General features: G+C 37.1%; 1 protein-coding gene across 1 annotated transcript; it reads right to left on the bottom strand.

Moving 5' to 3' along the window:
* Positions 1-374: 374 nt before the first annotated feature.
* LOC116127142 (protein DETOXIFICATION 21-like) lies at positions 375-26994 on the bottom strand. Its single transcript, XM_031412805.1, has 8 exons — positions 26712-26994; positions 26547-26631; positions 24300-24302; positions 22947-23003; positions 22525-22763; positions 22110-22439; positions 1746-1852; positions 375-638 (listed from the first exon to the last, which is right to left on the bottom strand). The coding sequence occupies exons 1-8, from the start codon at positions 26992-26994 to the stop codon at positions 375-377; spliced, it is 1368 nt and encodes a 455-aa protein (XP_031268665.1).

Raw genomic sequence — 26994 nt, 5'->3', positions numbered from 1 at the left:
TAACAACAAACACAAAACAAAGGAGAATGCTTTGAAAGAGGATTAAAGGGTGTTTCTGAAATTTGTTGCGCTTTTATATTATTGACTTGAAGTAGGAATTCCAGCCGTTGGATTGGTGTTGAATGAGCGATCAGGATCCAACTCAAAGAACTTATCCAAACGGTGACGTTTCACTAATCCTCCAAAAAGACGACGTTTTTGCATTCACTTCAACAATCTCCACTTGAATGCTAAAAACTCTTCTAGTGCAGCAAGCTCATACCAGATCCCTCATAGCTCCTGCCCCTACTGCTTACTTCACGAACAATAAGTCCAAGCAGCGCTTGAACTTGGCAGGGGAGACAATCTTTGCTCCCATGTCAGTTGGATTATCTTTAGTTGACAGTTTCCTCAACTCCTTGAGTGACTAAATCTCTAGCAAAATGAAAGCGAACATCTACATGCTTTGTCCTCTCATGATAAACTGGATTCTTGCTTAAATGGATTGCACTTTGGCTGTCAGAGTATATGATTACCTTTCCCTCTGTCAAATTTGATTCAGCCAATAACCCTTGCAGCCAAAAAGCTTCACTGAACACATCGACAATAGCAATATACTTAGCTTCAGCCGATAAAAGTGCTAAAGCTGAGACTTCCAGCTTATACAATGTCCACGAAGAGTGAATTAATACAAAGTAGTAGACTTTCTCGTATCTTTGTCACCTGCAAGATCCGAATCTACAAAGCCAACTAAGTCAAGTGAAGCATGCCTTTTACAAAACTCTAACCCAACATTCAAAGAACTGTTAATATACCTCAATACCCACTTTAAGGCAGCCTAGTGTTCACTACCAGGATTAGCCATAAATCGGCTCAGCAAGGAAATGACAAATGATAGATCTGATCTAGTGCTTATCATCGCATACATCATAGATCCAATTACATTAGCATAAGGGACATATTCCATTTTTATTAATTCTGCTTTAGTTTTTGGGCATTGACCCTTATTTAGTACAAAGTGGTTTGCAAGGGGCATAGAAACCAATTTGGAATCTGTTATTCCAAACTTGGATACTGGTTTGCTAAGGTATGATTGTTGCCTAATTTTCAACTCATATTTGCTCCTATTTCAAGTTATATCCATTCCTAGAATTCTCTTGGCATTTCCTAAGTCTTTCATGTCAAACTCAGCATTGAGTTTGCTTTTTAGCTCAAGTATCTTTGACTTGGACTTACTAACTAGCAACATACCATCCACATACAGTAACAGATATATAGGCATGTTCTCATTTAAAATAAAGTAAAAACAACTATCATATCTACTTCTAGTAAACCCTATGCTCAAAATAAAAGTGTCAAACCTCTTGTACCATTGCCAAGGGGACTGTTTCAGCCCATATAAAGATTTATGCAGGAGGAAAGCATGGTTAGGAACTCTATAGTCTACAAAGCCTATTGGTTGGCACATGTAAATTTCCTCTTCTAAATTTCCATGCAAGAAGGTAGTGCTCACATCCATTTGTTCTAACTCTAGGTTGTGATGGCAACTATGGAGAGCATTAGTCTAATGGTCTTATATTTGACCACGGGGGAAAAAACTTCATTGAAGTCTATCCCCTCGCGTTAGGTGTACCCCTTAGCAACTAACCTAGCTTTGTACCTAGGTGGGTCAGTAGCTAAAAAACAATCTTTTATCTTAAACAACCATTTACATTGGATCAACTTCTAGTCCTTTGGTTTAGGACCAAGGACTAGGTTTTGTTTACCTCAAGTGACCTCATTTCCTCTTCCATTGCTGCCCTCCACTTTTCCTTCTCCTTGGAACTCATAGCTTCTTCATATGATTCAGGTTCTGTCCTTTGCACCTCTGTTCCTGCAAGTAAAGCAACGAAATTAGTTCAGCATATGAAAATCTAGCAGGGGGCCTTACCTTTCTCCTTATTCTATCCCTTGCAAGTTGATAATGCTCCAGTTGATCATGCCGTGGTTCTGGTACATCTGTTATAGCTTCTTGATTCAGGACCATTGGATCCTGGTTGAGCTTCTGGGACCTATTTATCTTCAGGTTGAGATGGTTTAGCTTGTTGACCCACAGGCTCCACCTCAATTGGTGTAGTCTCCGTGGAGTGGATTGTATTTTCAGAGGTAATGTGGTTGCCTACATCATGGTTAGTAGCTTTGTAAGGGAAAACCCCTTCATTAAACACTACATCCCTACTTATGATGATTTTTACCCCTGGTGACTCTCTATCCCAAAGTTTATATCCCTTCGTCTCTTCTTGATACCTTAAGAACACACACTTTGTGGACCTAGGCTCTAACTTCCCTCCTCCTATGTGTGCATGGGCTGCACACCCAAACACCTTTAGGTGGCCTAGATCAGGCCTTCTCCTAGCCCACATCTCTTCAAGGCATTTAAAATTTATAGGTGTGGATGAACTTCTGTTTATCAAGTAGGCTGTAGTGGCCAGGGCCTTTCCCCAAAATGTATTTGGCAGTCCTAAGGTAAATAACAAGCATCTTACCTTTTCTAGGAAGGTTCGATTCATCCTCTCAGCAACCCCATTTTGCTGAGGAGTTTTTCTTACTGTTCTATGCCTTAAAATGCCTTGGTCCCTGTAGAATCTATCAAATTCAGCATCGCAGAACTCTAGGCCATTATTAGTTCTTAGGGTTTTCACTCTCTTGTCTAATTAATTTTCTATAAGTAACTTCCACTTTATAAACTTAGACAGGGCTTGATCCTTAGTTCTTAGAGGGTAGACCCACACCTTTCTACTGTAATCATCCACAATAGACATAAAATAGCTATTCCTCCCATGGGATCTGACCTTTTCAGGCCCCCACAAATCAGAATAGAGATACTCTAGGCAGCTAGTTGCTAGGTGTGTTCCCTTTGGGAAGCTAACCCTATGTTGCTTACCTAAGACACAATTCTCACAAAATTCTAAGGTGGAAACATACTCTTTATCAAACATTCCCTGGTTACTCAGAATGTTTAATCCCTTCTGGCTCATGTGGCCTATTCTAAGGTGTCATTTTTCAGTCATAGACAAGTTTGAGGAGACTAGGGCAGTATTGAAACAATCTGAACAAAAATCACCACATAGGATATATAACCCATTCCTTTTTTCCCCTTTCAGAATCATGTTTTCGTTCCTATACACTTTCAACCACCCATTTTCAACCCTATAGTAACAACCTGCTTCATCTAAGGTTCAAAATGAGATAAGGCTCCTCTTGAGTTCAGGGATAAACCTAACTTTAGTCAGTTTTATCAATTTCCCCCTGCTAAGCCTGAGTGTTATACTGCTTATGCCTTTTACTCTACAAGCATGGTTGTTCCCTATAAACATAGTCTCATTTTCATAATCTTTGAAGTCCTAAAACCATTCTCTGTTTGGGCTCATATGGAATGAGCATCCTGAATCTAATACCCACACTTTGTACTATCTGATATAGAAATAGTAAGGACCTCTAGTTCTTCTGTTAAGCTTTTAGTGGAGGCAATATTACTCTCTGTATTTCGCTGTTTGTGTTTCTTAAGCCACTCATAACAATTCTTTTTTAGGTGACTAGTTTTGTTACAAAAAAAAAAACATTTCCTAGATTCAAACTTTTGTTTATTATTCCATTTACCCTTTTTCTTGTTTTTGGACCCCTGACTAAATTGGTTTCCCTTCGCTAGTTGGCCAGTTTCTAGTTTGCCCCTAACAAATAGGTTGTTGCCATTTCGTTTTTGCACTTTCAATTCTAGTTCCCTAGCTTTAAGACTTACTACTATTAGGTCAACACTAGGGATAGTACTAGAGTACTAGAGAGCATTCTTGACTACTTGGTAGTCATCGGTTAAAGAATTCAGTAATATCATGGCCAAACTGGTTTCCTATAATTCTTGATCGACTCCCTTTAAGATAAGGGTCATTTTCAGAAATTCGTCTAGGTTTTCCTCTATGGTCTTACTATTGTCCATTTTATAAGAAAATATGGCACCTCTGAGGAAAGCTAAATTGGGAGCAGATTGAAGAGCATACAGAGATTCAAGCTTATTCCACAACTCCAGAAGGGTTTCAATTCCATCAACCTTCTTTAGGATACTGTCTTATAGGTTCATCACGATCAGATTATAAGCTTCTTCGTCATTCTCCTTCTTCTTCAGTTTCTCTTTAGTCTACTTCTTAGGACCCTTCTCCAATGCGAGGCCGACTTTGTTGTGAGAGAGAAGGGCCTTCATCTTCTTCTTCCAACTCCCGAAGTCGATCTTCCCATTATATTGGGTGATCTCCATTCAAGTGGTGTGATGTAGTGTTTGGGTTTGGTGTTTAGAAATTGATGGACTCAAGAACTCAGACTGTTCTTGAATTTCAAGATTCGAATACAACCTTAATTCTCTACCCTTGGTATAATCGACCCTAGTCACTCAGATATAGGCTCTATGGACACTTAATAGGATCAAGAAACCCTACAATTGAGAAAGCCCCAAATTTTGACAACCCAAAAAAAACCCTAGGATTTTCAGATCTAATTTCCAGAATCCAGTTTCCCAAAGACTTGTTACCAAAAAAGCTCTGCTACCATTGTTATGCTATAATCTGAAATATGCCTAGAACAAACACACACAACAATCAAAATAGTCACACAAACACTAGAATTACCGTGGTTCACTTGCTCTAGATTCAAGCAAGCTACTTCCACGTTGAGCTCTTGAAATGGGGATCTCGCTGCACTACTATTAATATTGAATCAATAATTTATAGCCCTATTCAAGAACACGCTCAAGATCCTCCTCTCATAGTCCTGAAATACAACCCGTAACCTGACTTTAGGGAGACTCTAACCCACGAAATCCCTAGAACAAGAGCTATCCCACTCTTTTCCTAATGATTAACACAAATCACTTAAGAATCACACAAGTTACACTCAATTTCAGATCAAAATTGCAAACCCTAACAACGAACACAAAACAAAGGAGAATGCTTTGAAAGAGAACTAAAGGGTGTTTTTGAAATTTGTTGTGCTTTTTATATTATTGACTAGAAGTAGGAATTCCAGCCATTGGATTGGTGTTGAATCAATAGTCAGGATCCAATTCAAAGAACTGATCCAAATGGTGAAATTTCACTAATCCTCCAAAATGATGACGTTTTTGCATTCACTTCAACACTTACTTTTTATTCAGATTAGGGGGCAGATTTTTTTATTAAACCTTTGTAAGTCATACTTGTGCACAGGGAAAACAAAGAAAGCAATACAAGAATAGTGGACATAGGGCTTGCACTAAGTTTGTGAATTTAAGTTTATTTTCATATTTATAAATCAAACACTTAAGTTTGTGAATTGCATTTACGTCACGGCATAAAATTTCCTTTGTTGCAACAAGCGTCCCAACCTTTACGTTTCTCCTTTGTTTCTTCTTCATGCCACAATCGGTATTTTTCCTCGCCGTAACAACCAGCTTATGGAATTTTTCCAAAGCTAAACATCCTCTTTTGCAGTTGCATACTTTTTCTTCTACATTTTCATCAATTACAAAAAAGTGTTCGCATTTCAAGACTCCTCTTTGAACCTTTTTGGAAGTAAACTTCAAAGCATGTTCTTCATTCTCAGATTATAGGATTCTATATCCAATTAACTTTGAATGCCTTTACGGCTCTTCAAGCCTTCATGGCTTTTCATGCCTAACTTGCAGCTAATCTTGCTACTTTGCTGCCAGTTTTGTAGCTATCTTGCATCCTATTTTACTGCCTAAATTTTTTGCTTTTATGGCTAACCTTGCAATCATCTTGGTACCATAACTTGCATATTTCTTCTCCCTCCAAACTGCTTGTTGGAGTGGTCTCACACAACCTTTTGTTGTGTAAAACATGTTCTTCGGCATGCTTCTTTTGGACATCGTCAAGTCCTCTCACTGGTTCTCGTCGACATTCTTCTTCCTCCACCCTTCTGTTGGAGTGATCTCACATAACATTTTGTAGTGTAAAGCATGTTCTTCGACATTCTTCTTTTGGACATCGTCAAGTCCTCTCGTCGACATTCTTCTTTCTCTACCCTTGTGTTGGAGTGATCTCATACAATCGTTTGTTGTGTAAAACATGTTCTTTGACGTGCTTCTTTTTTGGACATTGTCAAGTCCTCTCGTTGGTTCTTGCCGACATTCTTCTTCCTCCACCCTTCTATTGGAGCCTTTTTTTATTTTTTATTTTATATATAAAGTAAGCACTATACATACTTACTTATCCTTTCTTCAACAACTTTAGCTTACCGCTTTTGGTATTGGCTTCTTCTCTCCAATGTTCTGTTAGAGCAACATATCTTCTCACAAGTTTCATCTCTCATAGGCCTTTAAGAATTAGAGTTCTGATACCAATTGTTGAAAATTGATAGGGTGCTCTGATACTAATTGTTGGAAATTGAGAGGTTGCTTTGATACCAATTTTTGGAATTTGGAGCAATAACAAAATAAAAAGAAGTGATGAACACAAAAGAAAAACATCCAACTCCATTATTTTATTGATAAACTTCTTTCTCTCAATTACACACAAACCAACGTTTTTTCTTCTCTTATATAGAAAAAGCTAACAATCATAGAACTAAACAAAATCTATTCTCCCACTTAAACAAGGAAACGAAATAATAATCCTGAATAAATTCTACTTCCCTAATTCAACTCAAAATAAAAAAGGAAAACAATTAATCCTAAACTCAAACTCTAAAACTAGAAACTAATTACTAAAAATCAAACACTTAAGTTTGTGAATCACATTTGCGCCGTGACATGAAATTTTCTTTGTCACGGCAGGCCTCCTAGCCTTCACATTTCTCCTTCGTGCCATCACAAGAATTTTTCCTCGCTACGGGGCCCACTTCTGGAATTTTTCCAGAGCTAAGCATCTTCCTTTGCCGCTACATACTTTTTCTTTTGTAGTAACATCTTCATCAACTACCAAAAAGTGTTCACATACCAACATTAGAACTTTTAACCCATTTTTTCAAAACTGATTTGTAAGCCAAAATCATAAAAGATCGACTTTTAGTCACTGTAGTTTATATTTTTAAAACAGACCTTTGCATCTAGCCATGTTCTCGTGTTTGGCAAATCTTCTAAAAAGCTAAAATGTTTCCTTCTGATTGTTTTTAGTTAGTTGGATCAGTTTGGCTTCCAACTCGTGCTTCCAAATTGTTGTATGTGGCATTATTTTGTGCACATATTTGCCTTGAAGAGGCCAAGGTTACAGGAAATGAAAAAGTTTGTCAACTCCTTGTGAAGGACAGCAAAATGGTTATGGATGGGTGTTACACTAATTTGTTTAATGATCATAAAACAACAACAATATCAATCAACCAAGAGCAAACATAAAGCACACAAGGAGACACATGGTTCGGCTAAAAACACTTTTAGCCTACATCCATGGGACCTGGTCCATATCGAAGCTAATACACTATAACACAAAACATTACAAGACAATCCAGAGTTGAATTTAGATAAAGCAAAGTAAAACTCCCTGTTCAACAATACATTAAACTTCACCGTTTGATTTCTTTAAGGTCTTATCACCATCAGCTTCCTCCAAGAATCCTCTTGGACAACTTGAGCTCCCCTCAAGCTTCAATGGTTGAAGCATCCCTTCAACTCCTTGGGTTAACTCCCTTTAATCTCATAAACAAAGAGGAACCAAGTTCCTACACTCAAAGATCAACAAAATGATTGAAAAAGATAAATCACAAACAAAGAGAACCTGATCAAAATAAACTATGAAAAATTCAAAGCTACAATACAGTAACAAAATATCGGGTCTAAAGAAACGCAAGGAAGAAGATGATCAATTTATATCCTTGCACTTTTTCATCTCTACCATACAAACTACTTTTCAATAAGGAGCCTTGGATCACTCTTTTGAAAGAGTTACACTTGCAAAGTGACAAAGCAATGCAATTATCTTGCATAAAAATAAAACTCTATAATCAAGAAAGAAAAGTGCCACCTATACTGGGAAATGAAATGCTTGCACATAATAAAAATGTGTCCACATATTTTGTTCAATCACAATCAAAGAAAACAAAAAATATGTGTGCACATTCATAGGATATTACCACATGTGCAAACGATCAAAAAATTCACAATTGTACTTAAGTACAAACATGCACACAAAGTTCATAAATCGACAATAAGACTTTACAAGAAAGTCTTTGAAACTTCTAAAACCTAGAAATATAAAATCTTGAATCAATGCACTTCAAGTAATTTATGGTTGCTTTACTATTATGCCACTATAACTCAACCCCACTTATTCTTTGTCATTTATTTGATATGTACTTAACTTCATATTAGTTGGGTCTATTAAGCATGGGAACTTGACTTGGTATGTAGGTGTAATTTGGTTTTTAGTTAAACAACAACTTTGTATATCAAAGGCGGCCAGCCTACCTCAGGATAATCCCTTAGGTTAGGACTCCAAAAGTAGCCTATACAATACCATGAAAAAAAAAAAAAAAAAAAAAAAAAAAAAAAAAAAAAAAAAGACTTGCCTCGGATTAGGAACAAAACCAAAGAAAGCCAACGCCCACCTTCCACCACCTTCCACCCCTCCCCAAAGCATGGAACCTCCCCTAGGGCCTACCTTGGCCAACACAACTCTTTAGTCTTATGCAAAAATACTTTTTACTCTAAAATATTACATTAATATTATATATTATATATTATTGGTTTAAATAATGCTTATAAACAATTAATTATATTATTTTTTAAATTACTACTGTAAAAATATTAGTAACATAAAAAAATTAATACTTTTTGAATTTTTTTTTTTAAACATCCTTTAGGCTTTACACCTCAAAGAATTATCAATATTCATTAATATCCATGGCAATTCCTCACGGTTAAAAAATATCAAGAAAATTGTTAGGATACCACATTGGAAGGGAAAATGGTGGGCATGTGGGTTATAAGGGCTTATACACCCTCCCTTGGTAAGCCGATTTTCCAAGGAGAGTTTTACCCAAGCCCATGAAAGACCTATGGTCCAACCCAATTGTTTGAGTTGTTGTGGTGGGTTCCTATCAAAAATCCATATAGGGATCTTTTACTCGCTTTGGATAGTAAGACGATCTATAAACCATCAACAAACAGTGTTCTTTAAGATTTGACACCAACTAGGAATCTTTTTTGTCTTGTAGGGGGCGTTTGGATCATATATATTATATTATAGGAGTATATTACATTAACGAAAAGAAAGATCACCTTAAAGATTACTGAGAATGTTTAGAAAATGTGTTTGGTTAGTTCGAATAAATTGGTGAATAATATGTTTGGTTGAGAGGATAAATGGGTGGATATGTTATATAGATTACTAAATTGCCCTCTTTTTTTAATTTAATATAATAGTATTTATTATTAATATTTTTTGAATCATTCATTTTAACCCTTTACATTTGAAATTTTGCTAAAACACCATAGCCATATAAAATTTTAATTTATAACAAAATTACCCCCACCCACCCCCAAGCCACTACCCACAGCTAGCCACCATCGTCAGCAATCACCGGTAGTTGACGAAATGGCCCACGACTGGCCATATATGGCTATGGATCACAAATCCATAGCCAAAAAATGGCCAGATCTATGGCCATTTCACGGCCATGGAAACGCCAAATCTAGTCGTTTCTGGTCATGGATCTGTGATCCATAACCGGAAAAGGCCTTATCGATGCACGACCGGCCAGATCCCGCCGGTCATACACCATTATGGTGACTGACATCAGCGGGCGATAGTTGTGAGTCACGGCCGGTAGTGGTCATGGGTAGTGGGGGTATTTTGTTAACTTTTATACTTTTTTGTGACTTGGGTGTTTTAGCTAATTTCTCAAATGTAAGGGGCTGGGCAATTGTTATTTGCTAGACATTTGAGGGTAATTGTGTCCGAAATGGTTTTTAGTTAAGGTTAAAATGGGTAGAAAAATCAGATTATCCTAATAATGTTTTAATAACACTCCTTAACAAGGTAATAAAATTACCCCCCACATTACCAATAGTAAACACTATTTGTAATAAAAGATTACTGTAATATTTTATTACTTACAAACCAAACATCGGAATCTTACAAAATAAACAAAGATTACCTCTGTTATCTTATATACCCCCGATCTAAATGGCCCCGTAGTGATATATTTTTCAAACATACAAAAACAAACATTTCTTGCTTAATGTCATATATGAATGGGTGTGTTTGGCTTTGAGGTAAAATAATCATTTTATGCCAATATAATTATGAAAGAATTAATTTTTAGATCCCATTAAACACTCATTACTGTTCTCCCATCCACTATCAATAGAGTTTAGAAACTTGTTTAATTACTAAAGTTACTTCAACAAACATCACCAGACATCGCCGATAGCTAATCTTCACCCTCAATTTTTGTTGGGCATCCTCATTTCTTGCTTAATGTCATATATGAATGGGTGTGTTTGGCTTTGAGGTAAAATAATCGTTTGGGTGTAATAACTCCTTTATACTAGGATACTCATAGAAATACATAAAGTAAAATACATTTATATCAACAAAAACAGATGAGCCCAAAATTTTCTTTTAGTACATATAAACATTCTTATTACCAAATAAGATATCATTTTACAAAAAGTTATCAAAACAGTAGACAGTGTAGCTATTGCTCCTCGCTTGCCGATGCTAATCCGACCGCGTCCTTACCTAAATCCTGTAATCACAAAGAAAAACAATGGGGTGAGCACAAAAATAATGCTCAGTAAGTAAATCATCTACTCGTCTGTCCCCGTAACTCTTTTTCTTAATTCTTTCCTTATACACTTCTCGTCTCATTTATTTTCTCTTTCTGTTTCTCTTTCACACAGCTCTCTTTTATTATTTTTCTATTGTAAGTCATGGCCTCATCTTACCGGAGGCACGACCGGGTAGAGTTCACAAAGCACCAATCCGCTCTTCGTGACTCTACTCATTCTCTCTTTATTCTTTCTCACTTGAATGTCACGGCCTCATCTTACTGGAGGCACGACCGGATGGAGTTCACAAAGCACCAACCCACTCTTCGTGACTGCTGGGTGGAGTTTACAAAGCACCAACCCGCTCTTTGTGTTTATCTCATTCTCTCTACTCTTAGAGTAGTGAATCATTCTCTCTACTCTTAGAGTAGTTCATTCACAAAGTTTACTACTCTTTCTCAAGCTACTTCTCAATGCATAATTTAGGTACAAGGATGGTTCATGCTTAAAATTTCTTACTTAAGGCACCTATGAAATGCACAAATGCAATGTTGCATCAAGATAGCCATTCTGCACAGGTCACACTCAAGAAGGAATAACTTGAGTTATACACATCGGATTTCTATGGTTTTGGTCTCGTTTTAAAACTTAGAGACAGGGCTACAATTTTATGTTTTAGTCTCAACCCAGTTCAATCTGTAAGATGCCTAAATATAACACAGAAGGTCACGACTATGACAGGACAGTTTTCACTTAGGCATTTCATCAAACAATATGTGTGCATACATAAACTCTATTTAACTATAATTCTACTTCTTTCTTAACCATCCAAAATTGGAGTTCAACTTCTTTAAATCATCACACATCCTGCAAAGAAAACACACTTCAAATATTCCTCTCAAATTCTTCTAAAGCTATTCATACTTCTATCAAATTTTGTTAACACAATCCACTCTTCTCATGGTGGAAATCTCTCCATAAAATCAACATTGAACTCATTCATAAATCCATCAACTCATCATCAAACCATCACATACACTTCTCATATTCAAATATATCCAATAACAAGCATAATTTATCATCAATCTCATCTCAATTTCTCAATAACCATAACATATGCATACTTAAAAGAAATCTCTAGTCACTTGAATTCTTAAACTTTAACTTGAGTTGGATTTTGAGTGGAATTTACTTACCTTATGCTTGAGTCTTCTCTACTAAGCTCTCTACTCTTGTTGGATTCAAAACTTCTTCTAACCCTGAGCATAAACTTCATAAGAACTCAACTTTTACACAAATAAATCATAGATAAAGAGCATGAATTCTTACCTTTTGAAGTCTTGAATCAAAACCCTATTAAAAATCACTCAAAAGCCCTCAAAATCCTTGGAGGATTGAATGAAAATTTGAGAGAAAATGGGGGAGTAGTGTGGCGGTGGAATGAAGGAAATAAGGGTTACAAACCCTTATCATCTTATTTTATAAACTCACTTTCCCATTTTGCCCTTACACTTTTTTGGAAATTCCATCCTTGTCCCGTAGTCAATTACCATAATGCCCTCATTTTTATTGCATTCTTTATGAAATTCTATCTCTTTTCACTCCCCACTTTTTCAACTAATTTTGAGTGAAAAGACCATTTTACCCTTAATACAAGTTTAAGGCATTTTCTTCATATTCTCTTAAAATAACTTTAATAAAAATTAACTAAGGGCTATAAAACATAATTTAAATCATGTACCTCCATGTTGGGCGTTACAATTCTCCCCCCCTTAAAAGAATTTCATCCTCGAAATTCAAACGAACAGCTCCGGGTAATTGTTCTGCATGTCTTGCTCTGTCTCCCATGTAGCTTCTTCAATTTTATGATTTCTCTAGAGAACTTTCACTAAAGGAATACTTTTGTTCCGGAGCCTTTTAATTTTTCTGTCCAAAATCTGTACTGGTTGCTCCTCATACACAAGATTCTCTTCTAAGTCTACGTCCTCTATGCTCAGAATATGGAAGGAATCAATTATATACTTGCAAATCATCGAGACATGAAATACATTGTGAACTCTGTCCATATTGGGTGGTAGTGCTAATCTATAGGTCACCTTTCCTACTCGCTGTAACACCTCAAATGGACCAATGAATCTCGGTGCTAATTTTCTTTTATTACCAAAACGCATCCCTTGTTTGTAGGGGGAAACTTTCAGAAAAACTTTGTCACCCACTTCAAACTCAACTTCCTTTCTTTTCAGATCAACATAGCTTTTCTGCATATCCTGGGCTTGTTTCATTCTGCTTCTGATCAACTTTACATCTTCTATCATTTTCTGAGTCATTTCTGGCCCAAGAGCTATATTCAACTCTTCTCTCTTGCCCATCTCATCCCAATGCAGTGGAGATCTACACCATCTACCAAACAAAGCCTCATAAGGAGCCATCTTAATTGCAGACTGATAGTTGTTATTATAAGCAAACTCCACCAAGGGTAACATCTCATGCCATGATACTTTATAATCCATATAGCATACTCTCAACATGTCCTCAAGCACTTGATTTGTTCTCTCTGTCTGGCCATTTGTTTGAGGATGATAGGCAGTACTAAAAGCCAATCTGGTACCCAAATTCCTTTGTAAGCTCATCCAGAAAGCTGAGACAAATCTGGAATCTCTGTCTGATACTATTGTCTTGGGTACACCATGAAGTCCTACTATTTCTTTAATATACATCTAAGCCAATTGATCCGAAGTGGTACTCTCCTTTATTGGAAGAAAATGGGCTGATTTCGTCAATCTGTCTACTATCAACCATATAGCATTATATCCTTTCTGCACTCTAGGGAGACCTGTAATAAAATCCATCGAAATACTTTCCCATTTCCATTCAGGAATACTAAGTGGCTGAAGCAACCTTGATGGCCTTTGGTGTTCTGCTTTCACTTGTTGACAAGTCAGGCATTTAGCTACAAATGCTGCAATATCTTTCTTCATCCCTGGCCACCAATAGCCTTTCTTTAAATCTTGATACATCTTGGTTGCTCCAGGATAAGCAGTGTACGGTGTGTCATGAGCCTCTGTCAGGATTCTCTTTCTCAACTCATCATCCTAAGGAACACATAACCAACTCCTAAAACAGAGAACATCGTCCAACAATCTAAACTCTGATGTCTTGCCCTCATGCACTTGCTGAACTGTTTTCTGACACCACTCATCAATTAGCTGCTTTTCTTTAATTTCTTCCAGTAAGGTAGACTGAACCTCTAATCTGGAAATTATTCCTAGTATGACCTCAATCTACTCTTTACATAACTCTTTTATTAACTCTTTCTGTCTTGTGAGTCGGGACAAATAAGCTTTCCTGCTCAGAGTATCGGCTACTACATTAGCTTTCCCTAACTGATACCTAATCTCACACTCATAATCTTTATCCAGCTCTAACCATCTTCTCTGTCTCATATTCAACTCCTTCTGAGTAAAGAAATACTTTAAACTCTTATGATTGGTGTAGATATTACTCTTGGCACCATAAAGGTAATGCCTCCAAATCTTTAATGCGAAGACCACGACTACCAACTCTAAATCATGCGTAGGATATCTTGTCTCATACTCTTTCAATTGCCAAGAGGCATATGCTATCACCCTTCCTAACTACATTAACACAACATCAAGTCCTTGCAATGAGGCATCTATATAAATGTCATAATCTACACCCTCCTGCGGTAGCACTAATATAGGAGCTGTCATTAACCTATTCTTCAACTCCTGAAAGCTCTCGTCACATGCTTCTGACCATGCAAAAGGAGTTCTCTACTTGGTAAGAGCTGTCAATGGTTTAGCCAACTCGGCGAATTCTACAACAAATTGCCGGTAGTAACCTACTAGGCCTAAGAAACTTCTAAACTCTTTTACTGTCTTTGGCTTTTGCCATTCTAGGATTGCCTTTACTTTACTAGGATCCACTGAATTCCCTCACTATAAACAGTATGGCCCAAAAATATCACCTGATCAAGCCAGAACTCACATTTAGAAAACTTGGCATACAACTTCTTTTCTCTCAATCGCTGCAGCACAAATCTCAAGTGTTCCTCATGCTCTTCTCTTGACTTCGAATAAACTAGGATATCATCAATAAATACCACTATAAACCGATCCAGAAAATCATGGAACACCCTGTTCATTAAGTCCATAAATATCGCTGGGGCATTAATTAACCTAAACAGTATCACTACAAACTCATAATGCCCGTGCCTTATACGGAAGACAGTCTTAGCCACATCTTGCTCGACCACTCTTACCTGATGGTACCCTGACCTCAAATCAATTTTGGAGAACACTGTGACGCCTTTCAACTGATCAAACAAATCATCAATACAAGGTAGCGGGTACTTATTCTTCACTGTCACTTTATTCAATTCTCTATAATCAATACACATTTGTAGGGACCTATCTTTCTTCTTCACAAACAGAATTGGGGCTCCCCAGGGAGAATGATTTGGTTGGATAAAACCTTTATCTAGGAGCTCTTGGGGTTGCTTTTTCAATTCCTGGAGCTCAGCTAGGGCCATTCGGTAAAGGGCTTCAGAAATCGGCGCTGTCCCTAGTGCCAATTCAATACTAAACTCACCTTCTCTTTCTGGAGGCAAACCCAGTAAGTCTTCCGGAAATACATCTGGAAATTCCTGGACTACTGGCACACTCTGCACTTCTGGTTGTGGGACATCTTTACTTTGCACCACATGAGCTATATACCCCGAACACCCTTTTCTTAAAACCTTTCTAGCCTTCATACTACTAATCAACATACTCAATTGATGGCCCTCTTCGAAACTAAACTTATCTCCACTATCAAGATTAAATCTCGCTTTCTTCTTCCGATAGTCAATTTCTACTCCATATCTCCCTAGGAAATCCATACCCAAAATCACATCAAAGTTGGGCATATCAAACACTATCAAATCAATTGCTAACTCCCGACCATGGATCACTACGGACTCTCCTGACAATATCTCATGGGTCACAACACTAACCCCATTATGTAACTCTATCTTAATGGGTTGGCTCACTCTAGTAGGTTTCAAACCTAACCTCTCTATCATCCGATAAGATATAAAAGAATGAGTGGCTCTTGAATCAATTAAGGCATATAAAGGAATAGCATGGAATAATAACTGACCAGTAACTACTGATGGGCTGGCCTCTGCTTCACCCTGTGCCACTATAAACACTCTGGCATTAGTAGTATCTCCAGAACTCTGTGCAGGTGGTGGAAGAGGAGCTTTACAATCTCTCATCAAGTGCCCTGGCTGTCGGCACCTATAACACACCATCTGGTCCCTCAAACACTCTTCTGGGTGGTTCTTCCCACATTTAGGACATGGGGGAAACTCCATTGTTCTCGGCTGTTTATTCTGCCAATCTTTTTTGTTCTTCTTTGGCTGAAACTTCTTCTTATTCTTCACTTCTCTGTTTCTTGCACTTTCAAATCTTTCTCTCTGTGGGGCAGGAGATGGTTCATTTGATCCTCCCATCAAGGGACCTGCTGGGGTGATTTTGTTCTCAAATATTTTTGCCTTTATTGCTCGCCTCAAGGCCTCACTATAAGTTTGAGGGGGATCAACATTCGTCATTATATCATGAGCTATCTCCGGCTTCAACCCATGGACAAACTTATCTATTCTCAATTCTGGAGTATTGACTATTCCGGGTGCAAACCTGACAAGGGAATTAAATCTCATTGAATACTCTTTCACTGTACTAGACCCTTACTATAAACTGATAAATTCTTGGACCTTCTCATGAACTTGGTCCTCTGTTTTGTACTCGGCCTCAAACTCTTGTCTGAATTCTTCCCAAGTCATCACTGCCATATCATGGGTATCTTCTATTAATTCCCACCAAATTCAGGCATCACCCCGAAATAAGAAACTCGCATATCAGATCTTCTTCTGGTCCGTTATGGGAAACAAGGCTGTTATACGTTCTACGGACTTAAACCATTCCTCTGCCACTACCGGGTCTGTAGTACCCTTAAACTCTGATGGTTGATGTTGACTGGGAAGACCATAAATTGGTTCATTTCTATAATGACTACTTTCTACTTGTATTCTCATAAAATATGCATAGTAAAATACATGTAAAATAGTATGAAAAGTTGGGCCCAAATTTTTCTTTTATTAAACATATACATTCTTTGTACAAAACTCATGTCATATACAAAACTATGAACCATAAGGTGTACAGTGTAGCCATTTCCCCTCGCTTGCCGCATCCATTCGACCGTGTCCTCACCTAGATCCTACAAAAACATAGGAAACAACGGGGTGAGAACAAAACAATGCTCAGTAAGTAAATCCTCTACTCATCTATCCTCGTAACTCTTTCTCCTCAATTCTTTCCTTACAATTCCCATTACTCTCTTTGCTTTCTCTTTCGGTTTCTCTCCCTCTGTTTCTCTTTCTTTTCTATTAACTCTCTCTCTAGCAAGTCACGGCCCCATCTGACCGGAGGCACGACTGGGACTCACTCCCACTCTCCATGACTTTTACTCATTCTAGCCGATCAGACTCGGTTATGCATGGATTCGGAACCCTTGGCCATGTGAGTGTATAAAACTCTCTCTTGGGTAAACTCGAGTATAGCCCTCATCCGCATGCACCCTCACGGGCTACATCACTTCTCTCTCAGTTACTCATGCCACTCTCTCAATGCGGTGTACATGCGGGAATACTCTACCCATACTCACAGGTTCCCCATCGCATAACCTACTATATTCTCTTGTCTAGCACTACTTTCTCTTTATTCTCTAGTACTCATTCTCTCTTTCTCTCTACTCTTAGAGTAGTTTAAACTCAATTTCTCTACTCTCTTTTTCTAATGCATAATTAATGCACATAGATGACTCATGCTCATTAATGCACTTATGAGATGCAATTATGCTATGTAGCAAAAATTAAGGCTTTCTACTCTTACTCATGCTTCTCTTAAGCGTTTCATCATACAACTAGTGTGCATATAAAACTCTACTTTAACAATAACTTTTCTCTTCTTTTTAAATCATCCAAAATGGGAGAAAGGCTCCCTTATACTCTCTAAATCCTTGTCAAAGGAAAACACTTCTATAAAGTTTGCTCAAAACTTCGTTCCACCTCAATCAAATTCAACCCAACATCAAGCAATCTCAACACTTCTCATATTTAAATATATGCAACAACAAGTATAAATAACATCCATCTCATCTCAATTTCTCAACAACATACTTACACATACATAAATCTATACTCAAAAGATTTCTTGAATCTCAACTTGGTTGGATTTACTTACCTTGTGAGGAAATAGCTTCTCTAATACTTCTCCTTTCCTTTGGTAGCTTGTTTTCTCTCTACAACTTTAAATAATAACCACAACATAAGACTTTAACCAAAACATAATAAAACTCTCATCTAAAGCAAGAATCCTTACCTTAGGATGCTTTAGATTAAAACTCTACTAAAAACTACTTAAAAAGTCCTTAGAAATCCTTGGAAGATTGAAGGAAATTTGAGAAGAAGTAGAGAATGGAAGAGGCGGTGGAAATGGATGAAATGAAGGGTTCTTTACACTTAACCCTTTTTAGCTCAACTTATACATAAGCATTCCCATTTTGCCTTTATTCTTTCTTGAAAATTCCATCCATATCCTTTGAGTCCTTACAAACACACCCCCATACTAACATATTTTCCATGAAATTTCCTTACATTTTACTCCCCACTTTTCCTGCTAATTAGGGGTAGAATGGTCAAATTGCCCTTAAGGAAAAATATCTAAAACTCAATAAAACTTTTCAGCCGACCTGTCACCACGGTGAAACACTCCAGTAGCTACTCCGTGGGCTACAGCACCTCTTTGCCGCGGCGAAGATTCTTCTTCACCCCGGCGAAGCCTGTAACACAACATTTCGCCAAGTCTTCATAATTTTCAGGGCAAGCACTCAACCAACCCAATACATCCATTCAACCAAGGGCCAAACAAACCAAAAATAACAACATATAAGTTTAATTGAAGCTGAATCAATGAATGTTTAAGCAATACAGTAAATCTTAACTACGTACCTCAAGTGGGGTGTTACAATTTCTGTTTTGTACTAGGGGAGGTACCGATTGTTCTCTTTCTACAGTAGTGGTTGGTGGTACCTGCACGGGGGTTCTAACTCTCTTTTGGCTCTCTGCCATAACTTGTTGTACAATCCCCCGAACTCTAGCTTCATCCAAGGGAAGGGGCGTAGCTTCTGGTGGGTTAGAAGGTTCTCCCTCATTCATCACACCCTTACCACGCTTTCGATTACTACGCCTCATCTATAAAACAACCACTTTTAATCAATTCGAGAAACACTTATAGTAAGGAAAGAATTAACTCACACAGTCGGTTATCGGACGTCGTGGCGATAAGAATAGTACACTGTCAAATCTCAAAATCTCTGCTTTGATGCCAAAATGTAATAACTCCTTTATACTAGGATACTCATAGAAATACATAAAGTAAAATACATTTATATCAACAAAAATAGATGGGCCCAAAATTTTCTTTTAGTACATATAAACATTCTTATTACTAAATAAGATATCATTTTACAAAAAGTTATCAAAACAGTGGACAGTGTAGCTATTGCTCCTCGCTTACCAACGCCAATCCAATCACGTTCTCACCTAGATCCTGTAATCACAAAGAAAAACAGCGGGGTGAGCACAAAAATAATGCTCAGTAAGTAAATCATCTACTCGTTTGTCCCCGTAACTCTTTTTCTTAATTCTTTCCTTATACATTTCTCGTCTCATTTATTTTCTCTTTCTGTTTCTCTTTCACACAGTTCTCTTTTATTAATTTTCTATTGTAAGTCACAGCTTCATCTTATCGGAGGCACGACCGGGTGGAGTTCACAAAGCACCAATCCGCTCTTCGTGACTCTACTCATTCTCTCTTTATTCTTTCTCACTTGAATATCACGGCCTCATCTTACCGGAGGCACAGCTGGGTGGAGTTCACAAAGCACCAACCCACTCTTCGTGACTGTTGGGTGGAGTTCACAAGGCACCAACCTGTTCTTTGTGTTTTTCTCATTCTCTCTACTCTTAGAGTAGTTCATTCACAAGGTTTCCTACTTTTTCTGAAGCTACTTCTTAATGCACAATTTAGGTATAAGGATGGTTCATGCTTAAAATTTCTTACTTCAGGCACCTATGAAATGCACAAATGCAATGTTGCATCAAGATAATCATTCTGCATAGGTCACATTCAAGAAGGCATAACTTGAGTTATACACATCGGAGCTTAGAGACAAGGCTACAATTTTATGTTTTAGTCTCAACCCAGTTCAATCTGTAAGATGCCTAAAAATCACTCAGAAGGTCACGACTATGACATGGCAGTTTTCACTTAGGCATTTCATCAAACAATATGTGTGCATACATAAACTCTATTTTAACTATAATTCTACTTCTTTCTTAACCATCCAAAATTGGAGTTCAACTCCTTTAAATCATCACATATCCTGCAAAGAAAACACACTTCAAATATTCCTCTCAAATTCTTCTAAAGCTATCCATACTTCTATCAAATTTTATCAACACAATCCACCCTTCTCATGGTGGAAATCTCTCCATAAAATCAACATTGAACCCATTCATAAATCCATCAACTCATCATCAAACCATCACATACACTTCTCATATTCAAATATATCCAACAACAAGCATAATTCATCATCAATCTCATCTCAATTTCTCAATAACCATAACATATGCATACTTAAAAGAAATCTCTACTCACTTGAATTCTTAAACTTTAACTTGAGTTGGATTTTGAGTGGAATTTACTTACCTTATGCTTGAGTCTTCTCTTCTAAGCTCTCTACTCTTGTTGGATTCAAAACTTCTTCTAACCCTAAGCATAAACTTCATAAGAACTCAACTTTTACACAAATAAATCATAGATAAAGAGCATGAATTCTTACCTTTTGAAGTCTTGAATCAAAACCTTATTAAAAATCACTCAAAAGCCCTCAAAATCCTTGGAGGATTGAATGAGAATTTGAGAGAAAATGGGGGAGTAGTGTGGCGGTGGAATGAAGGAAATAAGGGTTACAAACCCTTATCATCTTATTTTATAAACTCACTTTCCCATTTTGCACTTACACTTTTTTGAAAATTCCATCCTTGTCCCGTAGTCAATTACCATAATACCCTCATTTTTATTTTATTTTTTATGAAATTCTACCTCATTTCACTCTCTACTTTTTCAATTAATTTTGAGTAAAAATACCATTTTACCATTAATACAAGTTTAAGACATTTTCTTCATATTCTCTTAAAATAATTTTAATAAAAATTAACTAAGGGTTATAAAACATAATTTAAATTATGTACCTCCATGTTGGGCGTTATATTGGAAGCTAAGTAAGGCTTCAATGCAGACACTTTTTTAGTTTAATATTTTATTTAAATCCTAGATTCTTTTTGGCCTTTGGTCAGTTTCTAAAAACACCTTGACATTGACATTTTAACCAAACTGTTCATTACAAATGGGCTACCCCACCCTTGCATTTCCAATAGTAACAGGTGGTAAGTTCTAATGACAAAATCTATGAAGGTTTATTATAGAGAGAGAGAGAGAGAGAGTTGGGACACTGTGACTTAAAATTTTTACTTAATTTTTTGACATTCATTGTGAAGATTCATCTTTATTGATCCTTATCAATAAAGATTATTACATTTGATGCTAACTCAATCTCTTACGAGTATTACTTTAAGTAATTTATGATAAAGGTGAAAGGACGCTTGAAATCCTCAAGGAAGAGTTTGTACCCTTTCTTGAATCCCTAACTACTATAGACAACAATAGTTATTCGTTTCTCTCTTACTTCGTTTAGTAGCTAACTAGTCAATATATATTTTCTTGGAATCGGATGAGTAGTGCGTATAAATGTTTTGTGCATTTGAGAGCTTATGCCGGCAAACTTTATCACTAGGTCCTTAATTTGTGACCATGTTGGTTTTATTGTCCCCAAGAAAGAAGAACTAATTGTGTGATAATTAAGAGAAGAAAAGCCACTTTGAAGAGAGAACCGAAACGGTCCATCCTCAATGGAACTTGCCATCAACATAATTAAGTTGATGATTTGAAAATTATTGTAATGGAAGTACGCAAAAGCAACAACAACCTTTAAGAGAAGCATGCAACGAAATCCAAGAGTCTCAAACGCAAACATATTTGTGATGGAAATTTAAAAAAAAATTCGACACATAAATGCAGCCAATGAAATAAGCATTCCCATAACAAGTGAAGTTCCAGTGTAATATTTACAACAAAACTTTGACAACGTCAGTTATGAAACTAGTTAGAGTTCAATTTGCATTTCATTGCTAAGATTTAGTTAAAACCAGAAAGAAGGGCAAGGCGATGTAAGACTGGCGCTGGCATAGCCGTAACCTGCATTGACGTATCCCCGTTCCGGTACAAAACAATGCCCAGGAAATTCGTGGGGGCTCGATGTCGGCAAAATGATGCCCTTAGTGAAGAGAGTTTAAAGATAGCTCGACTTGCACCTAGTCCAAGCGCAAATTTAATAAAGAATGTGAAAGGATATCTCACCTTGACTCCGTAATGGTAATAATAACCAAAAGCAGCTCCAATAGGAATCCCGATCAAGTAATAGCATGATAAGTTAACGTAGGCTACAATGCTTTGCCATCCCGCACAAACAGAAACTCCTGTTAAGAATTTATTTATTTTCATTATATATACTTATATATTGAATGAGGAAAAATTTATAATAACCTACTGGGTAAAAATTACTAGAGAGCACTGGTTGAATGCTATTCAAAAGTATGGAGAAAGCGAGCAATGGTGATAGATCTGCAACTGCTTTAGCCACCTCATTGTTATCGATAAACATGTATGCTAGACGTCCCTTGAGAAGTAGGAAAACTACAAATAGCACACATCCAATAGCAAATGAAGTAACAGTTGTGACCATGATTGAGAACACTGCACCTTTGGAGCTTCCTCTTCCAATCTCGTTCGACACCCTAACACTGAAGATTCGATAACCAAAACGATCAATTTTATTTTATTTTATTTTTATTTTATTTTTTATTTTTTTAATATTCAGATTAATGCTCTGATAAATTCTTTGAAAAATCAGAAAGTGTGAAATAATACTTCACTGATTATGTATAAGTGGTTTAAAAAGGCAGAAAAGATGGAGACGATGATACCTCACTGCAGCGGCTAAACCAAGGGATAACATCATTTCCAGACCATTTACATTGAGGCTGTTAACAAGAATTTGGTAGAATGAACAATTAGCTCACATAAAATTCCACTACAAGAAAATGCATCTTTTGTATCACGAAGATTCTGTTATACTATATACTAAAATTGGTGTTGTAAAAAATTTGTAGTAAAATTTTTTCATTACAGTTAATTATTTGCTACAGATTTTTATACTGTTACAAAAAGACTAAATACATAAATCTATAAAAGAAAAATCAAATTATTTACTAGAGATTAATTCCACCGTTACAATAAATCTACATTTGTATCAATTACTTTCGGATTAAAAAAAAAAAAAAAGTGACAAATTCTAAATTTTTTAAGTTTTAATTGAAAACAAAAGGAGAAAAGTAGGGAGAGAATGTGAGGTGTTGAAATAAAGAGAGTTTTGAGGAATCATATGATTGTATATTTCTGTGTGTAAAAACTATACAAAGGAGGCCTCTATATATAGTGGAGAAGGCCAAAGTTAATAAGGAAATACACTATATGGAAAGATTTTAACCTAGCATAATTACAGGAAATTATAGCTTAATTACAAGAATAATCATATATTCTAAGGATATTATAAGATACTAATATATTTACTAACAATATTCTAGGGATATTATAAGATACTAATATATATACTAACATCCCCCCTCAAACTCTTGGTGGCAAAGTCAACTGGAATTTGGAAATAAGATCACCAAGTCGACCAGGTAGATGGGATTTTGTAAAAATATCAGCAAGATTATCTTCAGAGGAAACTGAATGTAACTGGAGGACACCCTGCTGAAGATGATGGCGGATGAAGTGACAATCAATCTAAATATGTTTAGTACATTCATGAAACACATCATTATGCACAGTCTGGATGGCACTACGATTATCGCAGTGAAGAGGAGAACTTATTGATTGAGGAACACCTATATCTTTCAGAAGCCAGCGTAACCACAAAAGTTCAGATGTCGTATCAGCAAGAGCACGATACTCAGCCTCAGTGCTAGAATGGGCAACAACAGACTGTTTCTTACTACGCCATGAAATCAAAGAAGTACCAAGTAAGAAACAATAACTAGTGGTGGAGCGACGATCAGTAGGATCACCAGCCCAATCTGCATCAGAATAGGCCTGTAGCTCCAGAGAGGAGTGGGATGAGAAGTGCAGACCATGAAACAGAGTACCCTTGATGTAGCGTAGAATTTGAAGAACTGCTGCAAAATGGGTAGATCGAGGTGCACTTATAAACTGACTGACCAGATGAACAGCATATGAAATGTCAGGCCTGGTGATAGTAAGATAAATGAGATTGCCAACTAACTGTCGAAAAGAGTTGCACCTGCAAGTGGAGAACCGTTAGTGGCTAGAAGCTTAGTATTATACTCAAGTGGACTAGTGGCTATCTTGCTGTCTGTCAACCCAGCTTTGGAAAGTAAATCAGAGGCATATTTTTCTTGAGTGAGATAATATCCATCCTGATTTGAAGTAACTTCAAGGCCAAGGAAGTAGTTAAGATGTCCCAAATCCTTCATCTCAAAATTCTGACTACGAAAAGTTTGAAGATCTCGAATACCAGCAATATCATCATCAGTAATAATCATATCGTCTACGTAGAGAAAAAGAAGGATAGTACCTACCCCAGTAGTGCTAAGAAAGAGTGCGGAATCATATGGGCTAGAAAGAAAGCCTTGTTGAGAAACCACTAACTGAAATTTCTCAAACCAAGCTCAAGGAGTCTGTTTGAGCCCATAAAGTGCGCGACAAAGATGACAAACTTTTATGTGAAGGATGCTCATAGCCAAGTGGAGGCTGCATGTAAACTTCTTTAGTAAGATCACCATTAAGGAAGGCGTTTTTAATACCTATTTGAAAAAATTCCCAACGTCGGACAGCAGCAACTGCAAGTAAAGATCTGAAAGATGTAATTTTAGCAACAGGAGCAAAAGTCTCCTCATAGTCAATCTCATACTCCTAGGTGAACCCCTTAGCAACAAGTCAAGCCTTGTAGCGTTCAACTAATCCAGTTGTTCGAGTCTTGATTTACAGCTTTACCATGAGGCAAGTCCACCAAATCCCAAGTATGTGTTTTGACAAGAGCATTCAATTCATCATACACAGCTTGCTACCAAAGAGGCTCAGTACGAGCCTCACGATAATTGTGAGGTTCGTGGAGGGTGGCAAGGATAGAGAAATAGTGATAATCATGAAGATGAGTAGGAGGAACACTTACCCGACCGGAACGACGAGGTTCAGGGAGTGGAGAAGACTGAGGAAGGGGTGGTGTGGCAGGTGGTCCATCAAACGCATCAACTGGATTGGGTGCAGTAGTGGAAGAACTGTATGAGGAGCTCGGAATCTCTGCAGAAGAGTTAGAAAATAGAGCAATGAGGGATCAGTAATATGAGTGAGTGGTTAGAGGAGGAAGGGGAGAATGTGGATATGCTAGTAAATGGTTTGTGTTCCCAAAACTCCACATGATGAGAGACTCGAAGACGTTTGGAGATAGGATCATAACAACGATAACCTTTTTGAGTTAAGCCATAACCAAGAAGACATCATAACCGAGAACGGGGTTCTAGTTTGGTCCGTTCATAAGGAGGAAGAGTAACAAAACATGCACAACCAAAGACACGAAGTAAGGAATAGTTAGGAACCATATCATAGAGAAGCTCATAAGGAGATTTGTTGTGGACTATAGATGAGGGTACCTAATTGATTGTGTACACAGCAGTAAGAGCAGCTTCAGCCTAAAAATTTTCAGTTAAAGAAGTAGAAAGTAAAAGAGCTCTTACAATATTAAGGATATGACAATGTTTTCGTTTGGCATGACCATTTTGTTGAGAGGTATAGGGACAAGAACAATGTGACATTGTGCCTTGTTGATTCAGGAACTCAATGAGAGTTTTGTCATTGTATTTCATGGCATTATCTGAACGAAAAACTTTAATGGTACAAGAAAATTGAGTTTATACCATTTTATGAAATGTTTGTAAACACAAACAAGCTCAGATCGATGCTTGAACAAGTATAGCCATGTATAACGAGAATAGTCATCAACAAAGATAACAAAATAACGAGATCCCCGCTCAGTAGGAGTGGGGGCAGGACCCCAAATATTAGAGTAAATCAAATCAAAAGGTGCAGTCGAAAAAGAGTCACTTATATTAAAAGATAAATGAGTTTGTTTGCCAAGTTGATAGGAAACACAATCAAAAGACTCAAAACCTATAGAACCTCGGTGACCTTGGGAGGCCAAAAGACGAACACGAGGTATAGAGGCATGACCCAGTCGAGAATGCCATAATTGGGAAAAGATGGCAGGAGCAACAATGGAGCGAGATAGATGGGATGGGAGCTGCAAAGAAGTGAGCTTGAACAGACGTCCAATCTTATGGCCTGTCCCAATGAGTTGACCCGTCTATGGATCCTGCACATCAACACCAGCATTATAAAAGGTAAGCTGAAGACCTAATTAACATAGTTGACCAAATTTTAAATTTTTTAAGTTTTAATTGAAAACAAAAGGAGAAAGTAGGCAGAGAATGTGAGGAATTAATTACATAGCTAGAGCATCAATGGCAACCTCAGCATTTTTCATGCTTCCAGTTAGAAGAAGCAAGATGGTGTTGTACCAGATCTCAAGACCGTCAAGGACAACTCAAATTATTACATATAAAAGAATTAAAAAAGGAAAGAAAAAATTCTATTTATTTCAAAACGTTACCAAAGCATGGCGCCTGATGACAATGAAAGCTTAACTACAGGCCAAAGATCTTTGAAAGCATAAATTGATAAACCATGCCATGTTTCAGTGCATCCACCAAATATAACAAACAAAAGTTGACCCAAATTTGGAATCCAATAAGCAATAACTGTGGACACCATTGCTCCTGTGATTCCAAACTTATATTTCACCGTCAAAAGCCATGATAAACAGAGATGAACTGAAAAGGTCATTGCCGCCAAGTAGGAGATAATCTGGTTCTTGCTTTGTGCTTGTAGGAACAT

The sequence above is a fragment of the Pistacia vera genome, unplaced genomic scaffold (genome assembly GCF_008641045.1).
Source record: "Pistacia vera cultivar Batoury unplaced genomic scaffold, PisVer_v2 Contig189, whole genome shotgun sequence".
In the NCBI taxonomy this organism is placed as follows: Eukaryota; Viridiplantae; Streptophyta; class Magnoliopsida; order Sapindales; family Anacardiaceae; genus Pistacia; species Pistacia vera.
Note: the sequence above shows the minus strand (reverse complement) of the source record. Positions and strands in the feature narration are given on the sequence as shown.

Excerpts from the sequence above, each read along its gene's own strand:
- LOC116127142 (XM_031412805.1), bottom strand. The coding sequence starts at position 26,994 with ATGTTCCTACAAGCACAAAGCAAGAACCAGATTATCTCCTACTTGGCG. Across the intron at positions 1,853-22,109 it reads TCGCCTTGCCCTTCTTTCTG|GAACAGAGGTGCAAAGGACA; the intron begins GTTTTAACTAAA and ends CTTTACTTGCAG. Across the intron at positions 639-1,745 it reads AGGAAATGAGGTCACTTGAG|CTGGAAGTCTCAGCTTTAGC; the intron begins GTAAACAAAACC and ends ACATTGTATAAG.